Genomic DNA, 17,258 nt, shown 5'->3' on the forward strand with positions numbered 1-17,258 from the left:
GGCAGCTGGCGCCACCTGCTCTCAGGGCTGCTGCAGCAGGGGCTGGGGTGAGTGCCACTCTGTTCCCTCTGCTTTGCTCCCTTGTGTAGCCCTGTGAGCAGCACCCCTCCCCCCACCCCTTCCCTAGTCCCAGCCTCACTCCCTCCCTCCCTCATTGCCATGGGAAACTATCACTATTTGTTACATTATAAAGTGGGTTCACTTTATATGAATTCGATTTGTGCACCATTCTCTGGGAATGCATGTACCGCATAAATCGAGGGAGACCTGTACATGTAATTTGTGGAATAACTTTGTAATTTATTCCTTTTTTTTTATCAAGCCATTAATTGATTGAATGTGTGGCAAGGTGATCACTTAAGTAGTGATTAATCACCCATTAATCACATTTTAAGCTTAACATGTAGATGGAGCCTAAAATATGCTTGCTCACTTTCTCTCCCTCTCTCATCTGGTAAGATTCCAAACCCAGATGATTCTAAAAACTAATACAAATACACTAAACTTTATTTTAATTACGTAAATCAAAGTTATCCAACTTCGGGGCAGCCAGGGACTGCGCTCATGTGGACCATGGGAAGGGGCCACATGCTATACAGGCCTCCAACCTCCCATGTCACCAGCACTCCCTGCCAATGAGCCACGCCACACAGATGCCCCCCTTACTGCACTGAACAATTGCCTGGGCCCTTTAGGCCACACCATCCTGTCCCACCCCCAGGCACAGGGGCAGGAAGTGGAAGCAAAAGAAAAAGAGAGAGAGGGAGCCCAGAGACCCAAGCAGCAGCGGCCAGAGTAGTATAGGGACTGGCATCCAGCCAGGAGTCCATGGACTACAAATTAACCCCTTGCAGGTTGCATATGGGTGAAAGGCCATGAGTTGGACAGCCATGACACAAACAACCCCATGGGCTTTAGTGGTACTACAATACATCAGCATAGCTAGGGCCTCCACAACCTGAGGGTTAACACAACTATCTTAATCAAGTTAGGATTTTATACTGATATAATTCAGTGTATGGATGAACTGTTTTTTTGTTTAGCTTTTCTCTTTTTGCAGTGAAGACACAGCCCAAACTACTTAGCATCTCTGCAGAATCCTATCCTACTTTATTGTGTCCATTATTTCCTGATGATCTAATGAGTATTTTGGAAGTTTCCTGCTCCTGATACATATAAATACACACGTACACTCTTCATGATATACCAGGTGTGGCCACTTAACCAGTTTTGGTAAGCTGTCAAGGGACACACATGAAATCTTTCAAAAGATATAATTTTAACAAATTATAGATAAAAACAGATCATATATTAAAAATCCAACATCTACTATAACATATTTTATTTCAAAAAATATTTTTTGTCCTAACTTGTCTTTTTGAGTAGTGTATATAGAGGCAATTGCATAATAGCTCAAAGTAAAGTCTTACACTTGTATATTGTGTTGGGGGCTGGGGAGTGGGTGTGTAGGTGTAGGGAGGTGTGGAGGAGGGGATTGGGTATGCATGTGTGTGTGTGTGGGGGGGGGGGGGGGGGGGCTGCCCTCGTGCTAAGTCCCGGGAGCTGCCTGGGGGTGTGGGGAGGTGAGGAGACAGGGGCCGCATACAGCACAGCTTGCCCGGGCAGTGTGGTGCAGGTGCAGTCCACCCCTCCACCATCCAGCTCATAGCTGCCCCCACAGAGCTCCACATGAGGCTGAGCCCTGTCCACTCCTGCCAAGGGTAGTCTGCACCACACTCCCATGCACACCTGCCCCATGCCCACCAGACAGCACAGCCTTGGCCCCAAGCTGTGTATACAGGTTCTTGGCAGGGCTGCTCTTGCAGCCGCCCCTGCTTCCCCGTGCTAGTTGCTGCCCAGAGCGGCACAGCAGGAGCAAGAGAAGGAGCTGCTGGAGGCAGAGGGAGCTGAGCAGTACCCAAGCAGCCACCAGGAAGCTGTACACACTGGCTGGGGCTGGGGCAGTGCCATCAGCAGGCGTGAGGCAAGTGCAGGGGGGAAGCACAGTGTAGGCTGTCCTGGCCAAGAGCAGGTGAGGCCTAACCCGATGTGGAGTGCTGTGGGGACAACTACGAGCCAGATGCAATCAAGTGGCGGGCCAAATCCAACCTGAAGGCCATATTTTGCCCACCCCTGTGCTATAACACAAATAAAATACATAGATAATTGCTTTTATACCTGCCTTGTCAGATTTTCTCTCAGCACTCCAAGGGCGCATCCAGATGAGCATGGTCATGCAGTATGTGGTGCTGCAAACAGTATGTGGCCGCTGCAAACACTGGACTATGCAGTATGTGGCACTGCAAATGTATTTGCAGCTCTATCACACAGTCCGGTGTTCTCCGTGCTGCAAGGCCACGCTGCCCAAACATGTGCTGCACTGGGGTTTTCTCCCACAGATATTTTTGACCCCTGGATATCCAAGGGTCAAAAAAAAAAGGTGGAAAAAAAAACCCAGAGCAACGCACCGGCTAGCATGCACTGCTGAAAAGTGGAGCCACGCAACCCAGAGCCATGCTCCACTGACAGCCAGGCTCCACGCGGCAGAATCACTGCTGCTGCAGCCCCAGGAGGCCCCCAGGTAAGGCTGCTGAGACCAACCTAGCGCTGGCCACAGCCTCCTCTACCTAACCCGGGGCAACTTGCCACATGCCAAAGCACGCATGGCACAGGCATTCCCTGAGGACAAGAAGCAGCAGCACAAGGTGCACCGCTACTAGTTGTCCACAGGAAGTCAAATGTCAGCGCACATCTGGATGTGCCCCAAATGTTCATCTGATACTTTACCTGACATAGTCTATTGTCTTTGTATGGAGTCCAATAGGAGTGGATTTTCATTTTCTGTGATTTACCAACTTGGTCATTTCTGTAATTATGAAGGTATCCACAACATGAACAGTCCCCAGGCTGTCTGAGAAATTTAGCTTTTGTTTCTTTGATTTTAGGTCTTTTTGACTAGCTTCTCCATTTTGTTTTTGGAAATGCCTCTTTCTAAGCCTAGTGTCACAAGACTACTTTGAGGGTATGGACACACATTTACAGCCATTTCAAAAGGAGAACATTTGAAGAGGGGAGCTGCAGACTGAAAGTGTGCAGCAGCTGTTACGTTCTAACCAGTTATGTGTGGACAAACTGGGAAAAATGCAAACATAGCAAAGCAGTGCCAACTTTAACCCTGCTGAACCAGTGTTAAAGTTGGAGCTGTTTTGTTACATTTGTAGCAAGAGTTCCTCCTTTCCTTTTGAAACACTTGCAAATATATGTATGTCCATACTCTGATACAATTCTCCCATCAAACATGTTGAAGTAAATTACCTTGGGATCATTACAGCCCAACAGATCAGTCAGTTTTGGACTTAATATAAAGAAAAATATTTTGATGAATGGAGCTAGCTTGGTTTATGGCATCAAGATTTGTCTGAACTCTGTCCTTTAGTGACTTTATTTGGTTCATGTATCTTTAGTTGCGGAGCTGCTGCTCCTGCAGCCAGCAGGGGACCTGTTTGGCTTCCCCAGCATCCTGTTCACACCAGGCAGGAGGTAGGGAACTAGCAGAGCAGAGGGGAGCTACAGCTAAGTGGGGGCAGGGAGCGTGGAGCTGAAGCTGGAGCTGGCAGCAGCATGCCACCCATGCCCAGTGGGGCGGCAGGGACACAGACCTCCGGTGGGCAGGGTGTGGGTGCGAGGGAGGGTGGAGAGGGCTGTAGGGATCTCCCCACACACACACTTCCCCCCCGCATGGCACACAGCCCTCGCTGGCAGCAGCAGCAGCAGGTGGCCAGTTCCTCCGCCTGCTGTTGTTGCCACTGGGGGATGGGTGTGGGGGGGTCCCCACAGTCCCCCATCCTATTGCCCCCCCACACCACCACACCCCATCACAAACCCCCCTTACAGCCCACCATACACACAGCCCCTTGCCCCACACACAATATATAGGCGTAAGACTTTATTTTTGGAGTTTTTATGCAATCACCTCTATATTTCAATGATGTAAGGAGACTAGTCAGGGAGGCACTGAGGTCCTGGACAGGAAGGGAGTTGGGAGTTCGAGAAGAGTGGTCGTTCCTTAAGGAGATGATCGTCCAAGCCCAAAGGGTGACAATCCCAACACAGATCAAAGGGGTCAAGAGTGCTCAAAAACCCCATGGCTCACCAAAAGCATCCAGGAATGTCTCAAAGCTAAAAAGGAGGCGTATACCCAATGGAAGGGAGGGCCATCACCAAGGAGGATTATACCTCCATTGCTCAAGACTGCAGGGGGGCTGTTAGGAAGGCTAAGGCGGAGATGGAACTGGGACTAGTGACCCGGATCAAGGATAACAGGAAGTCCTTTTTTAAAAACATAGCGGGTAAAAAGAAGGTACTGGGTAATGTAGGGCCTCTGCAGGACAAGCTAGGAAAACTGGTGGTTACACCAGATGACAAAGCTAACTTCTTTAACAATTTCTTTGCCTCCATTTTTTTGAGCAGGGCATCCTCCCTACCAGGATCCCCAATGGATCCAGGGGAGGTGCTGCCAGGCCCAGGGTCAGTGAGGACCTAGTCAGGGAACTTCTCTTGGGACTAGATGTGTTCAAATCAGCAGGTCCTGACGATCTCTACCCCAGAGTGCTGAGGGAACTAGCAGAGGTCATTGTGGGACCCCTGGCACAGCTTTACGAGCACTTGTGGTGCTCTGGTGAGGTGCTGGAAGACTGGAAAAGGGCCAGTGTGGTCCCCATTTTGAAAAAAGGGAGGAAGGAGAACCCAGGAAACTACAGGCCCGTTAGTCTTATCTCGGTCCTGGGGAAGTTCTTGGAGAAAATTATCCAGGAGCACATCTGCGAGGGACCAGCAGGGGGAATCATGCTTAGGGGCAACCAACATGGGTTCATTCAAGGCAGGTCCCGTCAGACCAACCTGGTGGCCTTCTACGACCAGGTCACTAAATCCTTGGACACAGGTGTCGTGGTGGACATAGTCTTTCTGGATTTTAGGAAGGCCTTCAACACTGTCTCTCACCCCATTCTCATTAAGAAATTAGGCAACTGTGGCGTCAATGCCTACACAGTCAGATAGGTCACAAATTTGCTGGAGGGCTGCACCCAGAGAGTGGTGGCGGACGGGTCATTTTTGACTTGGAGGGATGTGGGCAGTGGGGTTCCACAGGGCTCAGTCCTCAAGCCCGCACTGTTCAACATCTTCATAAGCAACTTGGACGAGGGGACGAAAAGCACCTTGTTCAAGTTCACGGATGACACTAAGATGTGGGGAGAAGTGGGCACGCTGGAGGAGAGGGATAGGCTACAACTAGATCTGGACAGGTTACAGGGGTGGGCAGATGAGAACAGGATGGGTTTCAATACGGACAAGTGCAAGGTGTTGCAGCAGGGGAGGAAGAACCAGCAGCATACCTACAGGCTGGGGAACTCCCTTCTTGTCAGCACAGAGGCAGAGAAGGATCTTGGAGTCATTATCGATTCCAAAGTGAACATGGTCCGCCAATGTGGGGACACAGTCAGGAAGGCTAACCGCACCTTGTCATGCATCCATAGATGTATCACGAGCAGGTCCAAGGAGGTGATCCTCTCCCTCTATGCGACATTGGTCAGGCCACAGTTGGAGTACTGCATCCAGTTCTGGGCGCCGCACTTCAGGAGGGATGTGGCCAGCATCGAGAGGCTCCAGAGGAGGGCCACCCGCATGATCAGGGGGCAGCAAGGCAGGCCCTACGAGCAGAGGCTACGAGACATGAACCTGTTCAGCCTCCACAAGAGAAGGCTGAGGGGGGATCTGGTGGTCATCTACAAACTGGCCAAGGGGGACCAGCAGGCTATGGGAGAGTCCCTGTTCCCCTGAGCACTACCAGGGTAACAAGGAATAACAGCCATAAGTTGACTGAGAGTAGATTCAGAATCGATATCAGGAGGCACTACTTCACAGTCAGGGTGGCTAGGATCTGGAACCAACTTCCAAGGGAAGTGGTGCTTGCCCCTACCCTGGGGGTCTTCAAAAGGAGGCTGGATAATCACCTAGCCGGGGTCATTTGACCCCAGCATTCTTTCCTGCCCATGGTAGGGGGTCGGATTTGATGATCTACTTAGGTCCCTTCCGACCCTATCAACTATGAAACTATATACAGTACACAAACACAAATCATTACAAAAAATTTTTTTTGTAATAAAATTAAAATATGTTATAGTACAGAGGTCAGCAACCCCTGGCACGCATGCCAAGCATGGCACACAAGGCCATTTTGCTCAGCACGCTACTGCCAGTCCGGGCTCCAAGCAGCTGCTGCCAGCCATGGAGCCCAGGCTGCTCCCAGCAGGGAGCTGGGAGGCTGCAAGCCCTGATGCAGGCAGACTGGGCTCCTTGGGTCGGCTGCAGCCGGGAGGCTGCAAACAGCTGCTCTGGGCTCTGGCACGTTGGCACTCCGGCACCTTCCAAAGTAGACATTGTGGTTTTTTTGGCACTCTGGCCAAAAAACATTGCCTACCCCTATTATAGTAGGTGTTTCACTTTTAGTATATGATTTGTTTTCTTTCTGGTTCTAAGATGGCAATCCTCCCCTCCCAAAAGGAGTACTTCCAGGGCAAGGGGAGGGACTTCCAGTGGCACAGGTCAGGGGTTAGGGGTGGGACTGCTGGTCCCAAGAGGGCGACCAGGGGGCAGGGCACCTGTCAAGGGGTGGGGCTACCCTTGCAGCCCTCAACAGCTCAGGAAAACTCATTAAGCGGCCCTCCAGCCGAAATAATCGCCCACCCCTTCTCTAGTTCTACCATAATGCACATACCTAACTTTACTCTTATGAGTAAATCAGTAAAAGTATTCACGAGAATGAAGTTACATGCACAAATAAGTGTTTGTATGACAGGGCTCAAAGTACAAACAAGATGTTATGTGGGTGAACACAACAGAAAGGCAGGAATGGAAATGCAAACTCAGATATATTACATAAACATGCTGTTTAGAGCGTTCATAGTTGTAGGCAGCGTTGAGTTGGGGGTGCATTATTTCTTAATTGCTTTTTTGAGTAAACTACGTAAGAGAAAGTGTCACTTTATTGGCTACCTCCAGGAACTATCAATGTTGCGCATTCAAGTTTATTTTCCTAATAAGGCTACTAGTAGCATAACCTATTAGTAGATTTGAAGTCTTACGAGTAAAAGTTTCTCTCTCTATGCCTCAACAGCTATCCCATAAGATTCTATAGAGTCTCTTGTGCATTGCACTATTCCCCCACTTCTAAAACTTACCTTGACTTATCTACGCAGTAGTTAAGTGTGACAGAGAGCCTGGGACACTCTTGTTATTTTAAGAGGGAAGCAGCTTAGGGAGTGCTCTGCAGGACAGGCAGGGCACAGCTGCCAAAGTAATCAGTTAAAGAGATTAGTTAGCAAGCACCTGCAGGAAGTCCAGAGGAGTTACCTGACTGGAAGCAGACAGGACACTGGGAGAAATATAGGGCAGCCCCAGAGGCAGGGCAGGCAGTCTGGCCATGGAGGATGAGCAGGAAAGAGCTCTGTGGAGGCACCTGTGACTTACAGGCAGACTGTGAGTGTGCTAGGCCCTGAGACAGCTAGGGAAGCCAAGGGCTAGCAGCTGATGTTAACCCAGGTTAGAGTTTTGTTAGAGCCATGAATGCTTGTGTTTGTACTTTTGTTCATCCCAGTGACCTGGGGAGGGACCAGACACTGAGTGAAGAACCCAGTGGTTTGGGAGGGAGGAAACTGTGAAGGATGGCTTGGAGATCCCATAGCACCCAGAGCATGGTGCAGCAATCATGTAGAGCCCATGAGGGACAATCCCAGAGTGGCTAGGGGAGGTGTACCTAGTACACCCAAGGGATGACCTCATAGAGCCCATGAAGGGCAAGCCCAGAGTGCCTGCAAGGGGTGCAACAAGCACACAGAGAGGCAGTCTTCTAGATCCCATGAGAGGCAAATCCAGAGCACCTGTGCAGGACACACTGAGCACACCCAGGGGAGCAATCCTATAGTGCTCAAGAGGGGCAATCACAGAGTGGGGGGGGGGGGGGGGCACAGCTAACATGCCCAGTGGGACAATCCCAGAGAGCTTCTGGAGGCACAGCAGCCTGAGAGGGGGCATAGATGGAACAGACAGGCCTAGGACCTGGGGCTCAGACAGACAGCGTTTTTCATTTCACCACCTGCCCGCCCCTCTTCCCACCCCTGACTGGGAGAGGGGCCCCACTGGCTGGGCTGTTTGCTGCTGATTGCTGGGGAAGCAAAAACCATGGTTTTAAATATGCCGTAATTTTTTCTTACCCAGCAATCAGCAGCAAACAGCCCAGCCAGCAGAGCCCCTCTGGCAATCAGGGGCAGGTGACGGAGGAGGAGAGGAAGCAGTGAAATGAAAAACTTTAAAGGAGCTGCTGAGGGGGCCACTTCCAGTATGATTTACCGAGACCCCCTAGCTATAAATAATCTCAATTAGATTATGACCTAAAGAAGAACATCTTGCATTCAAAAGCTTATCAGTCTCTACCCCAACTACACAGCTGGTCCAATAAAAATATCACCCTAAGAAATCCTTGCCCCTCACATAATTTCAATTAGACATTTTGATCTTTGCACTGTTCTTTACTGAATGCACAATGCATGGCACCATGGGTCTCTGTTCATGAATGCAACCTCTGTCTACCACCATAATAAATAAATAAATTATCCTCTCATTTCACCTACATCAATATCATGTATGTGAAGAGGTGCAAGTATTCTACTCTTGGATGACAAGAAACTAGTAAACTCCTACGCTGAGCTGAGAAAAGAAACCTGCCTCTTAAAGATGACCAGACTTGGTCAAAGAGAGAACTGGCAGCAGTTGCCTGATAGTCTAATGGGGTCAGAAGTGTGTAGCTACATTCTCTAATTTGGGAAACCATAAAAAGAAACAACAGGAAAATTAGTATTTTGGTATTTTCTAACCTAAAAGGAATACTGATTCATACCCACACCTGGAAAAAAGGAGAACCTAGGCAACCAAGTTCCCAAACTATTTTTAGTAGGTCTGGGAACTAATACAGTTTTCCCTCGATTTATGCTGTACATGCATTCCCAGAAAATGGCGCATAAATCGCATTTGCCTAAAGCAAACCCAAGTTATAACGTAACAAATAGAGATAGGTTCCCATGGCTGTGAGGGAGGGAGGGATGGAGCGAGACTGGGACTAGGTAAGGGGCAGGGGGAGGGGTGCTGCTCCTGGGACTGCACAACGCAGCAAAACAGAGGGAATAGAGCGGCACTCACCCCAACCCTGGCTGCAGCGGGAGCAGCTGGCACCAGTTGCCTGCAGCCACTGGGCTGCACCATGCTCTGCTTGTCCCCACTCATTCCAGTTCCTGGACTGCACTGTGCCCTGGTGCAGGCAGCTGGTGTCAGCTGCTCCCAGGGCTGTTACAGCAGGGGCTGGGGAGAGTACTGTGCCCCGCACTGCCCGGGGCTTCATTTGTCCACACTCACACCAGCCCGTGCTGGAACAACCAAGGGAGCAGCCAACACCAGCTGCCTGCACCATGGCACAGTGCAGCCCAGGAGCTGGGGTGAGCCCAGGCATGGTGGGGCAGGCAGAGTACAGTGCAGCCCTGCGGCTGCAGGCAGCTGGTGCCGACCGATCCTGGGGCTCATGCAGACGGGGCTGAGGTGAGTGGGGCCATGGCCCTTTCCCTGCCCCCCCGCTTACCTGAGGTTCCAGCGTCGGAGGAGCCACATGATCCCAGGCCAGAAGCCCCTGCTGGGGCTTCCAGCTGGGGGGGGCGGGGACGGGTTGGCTCTGCAGTTGTGGGAGCCCACCAGGCTTCCCCTGGCTCCTACTGTCCCTGGCTCCTACTGCCCCTGGCTCCTGTCGTTTTTGACAGGAACCAAAGACAGAGCCCGCTCCTGATTTACAGCCTCAAGAATAAAGCAGTCCAGATTATACATTATGAGAAGTAAGAGTTCACAAACAACGTATTTTCTCCTTTAAAAGGTCACCACTTAGCACATGGGGGGGCTAATTTAGCTCCCTATGAATACCATAACAGAAGTGCCAATAACTGAATCTTATAAATGAAGAGTCAAGTTATTATCAAAATTAGAACTGAACAGAAAACAAAGAGAGAATTTAGGGGGTCAGACACTGGCACTGTCACAAGCTGTAATATATTTTTTAACGAGTCATATCTTGTTGGTTCTCTCAACCTGACCTTTTTAAGGCCAGGAACTAGAAAAGTGGTGCTGCATTTGCTCCAGTACAGGCAGTCCTCAGACTTTCCACGTAATTGGTTCCTGAAAAACGCATCTTAAAATCGAAACGTCGTAACTCAGAAACAATTTTCTCATAGGAACCATGTTACAAATGGAGAATTGGTTCCTTTAGGATGGTGGATACTGCATGTGGCTGGTAAGTGGTGGAAGGGAAGGGGGAAGGGAAGGAGTGAAGGGGCACAGATCAATGACCCCCAACGGTGACGGAGGGACTGGGACTGGGGCTGGAGCAAGTATGGCCCAGCTGGGACCGGCTGGGTACAGTGGGGTAGTGGGGGCAGCAGCTCCCGCCTCGTCACACTGCTTATCTGGCGACTCAACCGGCAGTTCCCACTGCTTATCCAGGAAGGCATGGGGGGCATGTGCCCCTGGATCTGCGCAGGGTGGGGCCAGGGCTGCACCAGGCTGCACTCCAAGTAGGCAGCGGGGGTACAGTGAATTTTCGGGTGGCTGCAGCCCTCCCACAGCTCCCGGACCGCCCCAATCTAGGGGCATACACCCCCCATGCCCTCCCACTGCTCGCCCAGCCAGGGCAGGGTGGGCACAGGACAGAGCCGCTGTACTGCCTCCGGACAAGCAGCACGCAGTGGCACGTGCCGCCCCCCCCGCCCGCCGGCCCCCCCCCCCCCCGGACAAGCCACAGCTTTGAGGGCATGGGGGGGGAGGGGCATGTGGCCCCAAATTGGGGCACGGCAGGCAGTACAGCCCCTGCTCTGCCCACCCTACACTGCACAGATCCAGGGGCACACACTGCACCAGGCCCTCCCGGACCAGCGGTGGGAGCAGCAGCGAGAACTGCCAGACAAGCAGTGTGCAGCGGCAGGATCCACTGCTCACCTTCCCCACACCCGCTTGGCCCCAGCTGGGCAGCACTTACCCCAAACCTGGTCCCAGTCCCTCCCTCACCACAGGGGGCATTGATCTGCCCCCCACACTCCTTCCCTTGCCCCACATCTTCCACCACTTACCAGATGCACGCAGTATTAACCATTGTAAAGATGAAGTCCATGTCAGAATGTTGAAACAGGGCGCCAATTTATAAACGTCATAAGTAAAATTAGTTGCAACTCAAAAAGGACTGCCTGTACATCAATATTCCACTAACTGATTCACTTATTTTCTATCTGTGGTTTCAGCTATGAATACAGCACCTCCACCATACAAAGACCAATAAACTTCTAGAAATAGAGCCTAAAAATGTCCTAGTCCTTATTTTTCTTCTACCTACTAAATCACCATGACTGGTCCTTTAGTTATTAACAACTGATATCTGGTTGAATTTCTGAAGACTTTCCTAAAAGAATGTATGTAAAGAAATGATGACATGAACCAAATATAGGGAAGAACCAAAAGCAAGTAACAACATTAAGTGCATCTTACTCAGGTAAATGAGGTAATCCAGACTGCAACTCTTCAGAATAGGTAACCATACAGTGGTTCTTCTGTTGATATTGGGACAATAAAGAAATATAGTCCACTCTAGAAGGTGGCGGTTTCTTTTCTATTACATCTGCTAAAGGTGCTGGTGGTAGCAGTGATAGTGAAGGTTGTACATTTGAGGCACTCTCAGGCTACAAAATATATAAAGGATGCATAGTTTTAAAAGCTGCAATTTACTAAATAGCATGAAATATACATTGTCTGAAGGCTCCCATTAGCTGATCCAGGCTCCAGCTCCAGGGGCACACAACAGGCTCCTGCACCATGCATCTCCAAGGCTGGGAGCCCATCAGCTGATCCCAGCTTGCAACTGCAGGGACACACCTGATCAGCAAACAGGTTCCCCGCCAGGAGACTCCAGCCTTGGAAGCATACCATGGTAGCCCCATCAGCTGCAGGGTTCCAGCCTCTGGAACACATGGGAGTCCAGATCAGTTGACAGGACTCCCAGCCACAGGGTGCACCTAGCCATATATTTAATGAATGGCATGATAGGAATCAGCCACAAAGTGATTATACATTTTTGCAGAACAACTTTATTGTGGCTTATTCCTTGTTTATGATGCCATTAATTGCTTTAACTTGTGGCTGGGTTACAATTTAAGGTGTGATTAACTCGTCTATTTAAATGTAAATCCTGACCAAATTCATGTCTGATGACTGTTTGGTGGTTTATGCATAATGAACTATTGCTCACAATGGGGTTCCAACTAATATATATCTTAGTCTATAAAGCTGCATATCAACTCAAGAGGGTCAATATGCAGCTTTTATAGACTAAGATATAAAGAGCACAAGCTTTCATGAATCCAAATTCACTTCATCAGATGCTGTTTATAGTCACAGAAGAGAGATAAAGGTTGACTAGGTCTGAAGACAATGCTTCAGTTTCTTACCTCAGTTCATGGATAAGAAACATATGAAGCAATGTAAAAGAAGGCTTGTTTTGCTACTATTAGTTTAGTATCATACAGATCAAAGACACTGTAGGTCTACAAAACTGGCCAGAATAAAGCTCTTAATGTAGGTTTGACATGGCAATTAATCTTCTTTTGTAAAGATTCATTTGCAATGTCTCTTTCCATGGCAGCAGGGGTTTGGGTTGTAGTCGTGTTGGTCTAAGGACACAGCTCAGACAAGGTTCCTTGGGTGAATTTGATATCTTTTATTAGACCAACCCAAATGGTTGGAGAATAGTTATTAAGCAAGCTTTCGGGTTCAAAAACCCTTCATCAGGCTAAGGAAGTTTCAGCAGTCGGTGTGTGCTCTTCCTGGATGGAATGAAAAGTAAACAAGCCAGGGGCTGGGCTGGGCTGGGCTGGGGAGTCAGTTGCCAGGCGGATTGTAATGTATCAAAAATCCAATGTCTATGTTTAGTCCCTGATCTCTAGTGTCCAGCAGGTTGATGAAATGGAGCTCATAGGCTCATCTCTGGGAAGTGTTGTGTAAGTTTCCCTTGAGGATCAGGACTGAGAGATTGGAGAGAGAGTGGCCCTCCTGTGAGAAATGTGCTCCCACCGGTAATTGAGTGTTTGTGTCTTTGATGGATTTCCGGTGTGCATTCATTCTGGTGCGCAGTTGTTGTTTGGTCTCTCCTACATATCTTCCATCAGGGCATTTGGTGCATTGGATGAGGTATATTACATTCCTGGAGGTGCAGCTGTAAGATCCAGGGATGCTGATGGCTCTGTTGTGGGGTGTAGTAATAGTGGGAGTGGTGGAGATGTGTTGGCAGGTTTTGCATTTCTTGTCATGTCACGGTCTGGATCCTTTTGGTGTGTTCTGGGCTTGAGGAAGTTTGCTTCTGGTGATGAGGTTGGCGAGGTTCGGTGCTTGTCTGAAGGCTAGGAAGGGTGGCTCTGGGAAGATCTTTTTAAGAATAGGGTCTCTTTCTAATATGGGTTGCAATTTTTTGAGGATTTTCTGTACAGGTTCAAGGGAGGGATGATACGTCATAACCAGTGGTGTGCGATTTGTGGGGGGTTTTCTTCTGTACTGCAGCAGTTCTTCACTTGGTATCCAGGTGACTCTTTCAAACGTGCGATCTACCCCTCTGGAGGAGTGTCCTTGCTGGGTGAGAGCCTTTTTAAGATCGGTGAGGTGGCGATCCCGGGTGTTCTCTTCAGTACACATGCGGTGGTATCTGAGGGCTTGGCTGTATATCACAGCTTTTTTGGTGTGTTTAGGGTGATTGCTGGTTCTGTGCAGATATGTATGTTGGTCTGTGGGTTTCTTGTATACTGTGGTCTGTATTTTACCCTTCTGGATACTGATCATTGTGTCTAAAAAGAAGATGTTGTCCTTTCTAAAGGCCTAAATTTCTGTCCAGAAAAACACCCTAATAAAATACTTCAATGTGGAGAACTAGAAGAATTCTTCCGACACCTGCACCTCAAAGAATATTTCCACGACCAAACTGAACCCACTCCCAACAACAACTCATCCTCTGACAACATTCAGGAAAGGATCAATTCGAAAAAGCCCCCCAAAACATCAGATTGGACACCTCGCAGTGGACGAAACCCTAACCTTGACCACTACATTGACTGCTTCAGCGAAAGAATGAACAATGAAATAATCAGCAACACACGCCACCACAGCAACCTCTCTCTACCAGAGAAAAAGGCCATAGAATCTCTAAGATCTAACCACCAAATAGTAATAAAACCAGCAGATAAAGGAGGAGCCATAGTCATCCTAAACCGTGAAGACTACATAAAGGAAGCCAACAGGCAGCTCTCTGACACCACCTACTAAAAAGAACTACAAGAAGATCCTACTTCCCTTTTCACCAAAAAACTCAACAATACCATCAAATCATTTCCATCAAGACTACAAGAAAAACTACAGACCTTGATCCCCTCCGCTACCTAACCCGGGGACTTTTTACATGCTCCCTAAAATCCACAAACAAGGGAACCCTGGCAGACCTATCATATCCAACCATGGGACCCTAACTGAGGAAATATCAGGTTTCGTTGAATCAATCCTAAAACCGCTTGTCACCCACAGAGCGAGTTTTGTACAAGACACTACAGACTTTCTATGGAAACTTAAAAACATAGACCACCTTCCCAGCAACACACTCCTAGCCACCATGGACGTTACCAGCCTATATACCAACATCCCACACCAGGATGGCATCCAAGCCTGCCTTACATATATCTACAGGAACAAGATTACAACCCAGAATACAGACCCAAAGATATTACTGAGCTTATACACTTCATCCTCACACACAACAATTTCACTTTTAATAATCAACACTTCCTCCAGATGATGGGAACAGCTATGGGCACTAAAATGGCCCCACAGTATGCCAACCTTTTTATGAGCCACCTGGAAGAAGACTTCCTTTAGAACTGCACCATCAAACCCTTGCTATACTTAAGATACATCGATGACATCTTCATCATTTGGACTGAAAACCTGCAATCTCTGATTGAGTTCCACCAGAAATTCAACAATCGCCATCCCTCCATCCGACTTTCATTAGAATACTCCAGCACCAACATCTCCTTTTTAGACACAATGATCAGTATCCAGAAGGGTAAAATACAGACCACAGTATACAAGAAAACCACAGACCAACATACATATCTGCACAGAACCAGCAATCACCCTAAACACACCAAAAAAGCTGTGATATACAGCCAAGCCCTCAGATACCACTGCATGTGTACTGAAGAGAACCCCCAGGATCGCCACCTCACCAATCTTAAAAAGGCTTTCACCCAGCAAGGACACTCCTCCAGAGAGGTAGATCGCACGTTTGAAAGAGTCACCCGGATACCAAGTGAAGAACTGCTGCAGTACAGAAGAAAACCCCCCACAAATCGCACACCGCTGGTTATGACGTATCATCCCTCCCTTGAACCTGTACAGAAAATCCTCAAAAAATTGCAACCCATATTAGAAAGAGACCCTATTCTTAAAAAGATCTTCCCAGAGCCACCCTTCCTAGCCTTCAGACAAGCACCGAACCTCGCCAACCTCATCACCAGAAGCAAACTTCCTCAAGCCCAGAATATACCAAAAGGATCCAGACCGTGCCATGACAAGAAATGCAAAACCTGCCAACATCTCCACCACCCCCACTATTACTACACCCCACAACAGAGCCATCAGCATCCCTGGATCTTACAGCTGCACCTCCAGAAATGTAATATACCTCATCCAATGCACCAAATGCCCTGATGGAAGATATGTAGGAGAGACCAAACAACAACTGCGCACCAGAATGAATGCACACCGGAAATCCATCAAAGACAGAAACACTCAATTACCGGTGGGGGCACATTTCTCACAGGAGGGCCACTCTCTCTCCAATCTCTCAGTCCTGATCCTCAAGGGAAACTTACACAACACTTCCCAGAGATGAGCCTATGAGCTCCATTTCATCAACCTGCTGGATACTAGAGATCAGGGACTAAACATAGACACTGGATTTTTGATACATTATAATCTGCCTGGCAACTGACTCCCCAGCCCAGCCCAGCCCAGCCCCTGGCTTGTTTACTTTTCATTCCATCCAGCAAGAGCACACACCGACCGCTGAAACTTCCTTAGCCTGACGAAGGGTTTTTGAACCCGAAAGCCTGCTTAATAACTATTCTCCAACCATTTGGGTTGGTCTAATAAAAGATATCAAATTCACCCAAGGAACCTTGTCTGCCTCTTTCCATGGCAGGCCTTTGTTTCTCATCATATGTTTGGAAGTCAACTAATGAAGGGAGTTTCTGATATCTGCAAATCACTTCTTTAAAGCTGTCACACAGTTGAGAAGCTCCACATAGACAGATGCACTCTACAGAAGACAGTAAAGGGAACTGGTCCTTGCAGAGATAAAATTTACTCCCTGCAAGGCAGGGGAATGCAGAGGCTTTTAGTTTTGGCTTTGCCATATAACAGATACCCATAACTCAGAGACAGTTTAGTGAAATATAAATGATTTCTGCCATGGTTCAGGGGATGCATCAGAAGAGGACAAATTTAAAAGCCTTTCCAACCCCAATGTAAGAATGGTATTTTACTGTTTACTTCACAAAGTCATCTTCTATTTTATATTTAAACATGATATACAGTTTACCTTCCCTTCTTTTTCAATAGATTCCAATGCAGCTTTTGCTGCTGCATCTTCTGCTTTTTTTTTGGCTCGACCTTCAGCTGGAGGGTATTCTTTTTTACCTATTACAGCCTTAACAGTGAACCTGAAATAAAGAAAATTAACTGCTTACAAAATACTGCCAAACCTTGCCATATACTTAAGTACCTTGTCAAGATTTGCTTGTTGTTCTTCAGAGTGTTGCTATGCTATGCTATGAAAGTACTTTGGTATTCAAGGATTTCACACATCTAACTCCTTTCCAAAATGTTTTAGAATTTACACTGAAACATTTTTCTTTAAATATGTTTTCCCCCCCAACAACTCACATATGCATATTCTCCACTTAGTATAACACTTCCTAGGTGAGAAAGGGAAAAGACAGAAATGCCAGCCTGCAGCCAACTTTCCCTTGTGGAGAGACCTGCAATTTCTATAGATGGATCTGTGGCTCAAGGACTGAACT

General features: G+C 48.3%; 1 protein-coding gene across 1 annotated transcript in view; it reads right to left on the reverse strand.

Moving 5' to 3' along the window:
* The window catches only part of EIF2AK2 (eukaryotic translation initiation factor 2 alpha kinase 2), a 50,829-nt gene that overhangs the window by 23,739 nt on the left and 9,832 nt on the right, over positions 1-17,258 (reverse strand). The window contains exons 4-5 of the mRNA XM_059716395.1: positions 16,778-16,898; positions 11,629-11,819 (exon numbers count right to left, since the gene is read on the reverse strand). Coding sequence (XP_059572378.1) covers positions 11,629-11,819; positions 16,778-16,898 — 312 coding nt within the window. The remainder of the gene's footprint in view (positions 1-11,628; positions 11,820-16,777; positions 16,899-17,258) is intronic.

The sequence above is a fragment of the Alligator mississippiensis genome, chromosome 1 (assembly GCF_030867095.1).
Source record: "Alligator mississippiensis isolate rAllMis1 chromosome 1, rAllMis1, whole genome shotgun sequence".
NCBI classification, from domain to species: domain Eukaryota; kingdom Metazoa; phylum Chordata; order Crocodylia; family Alligatoridae; genus Alligator; species Alligator mississippiensis.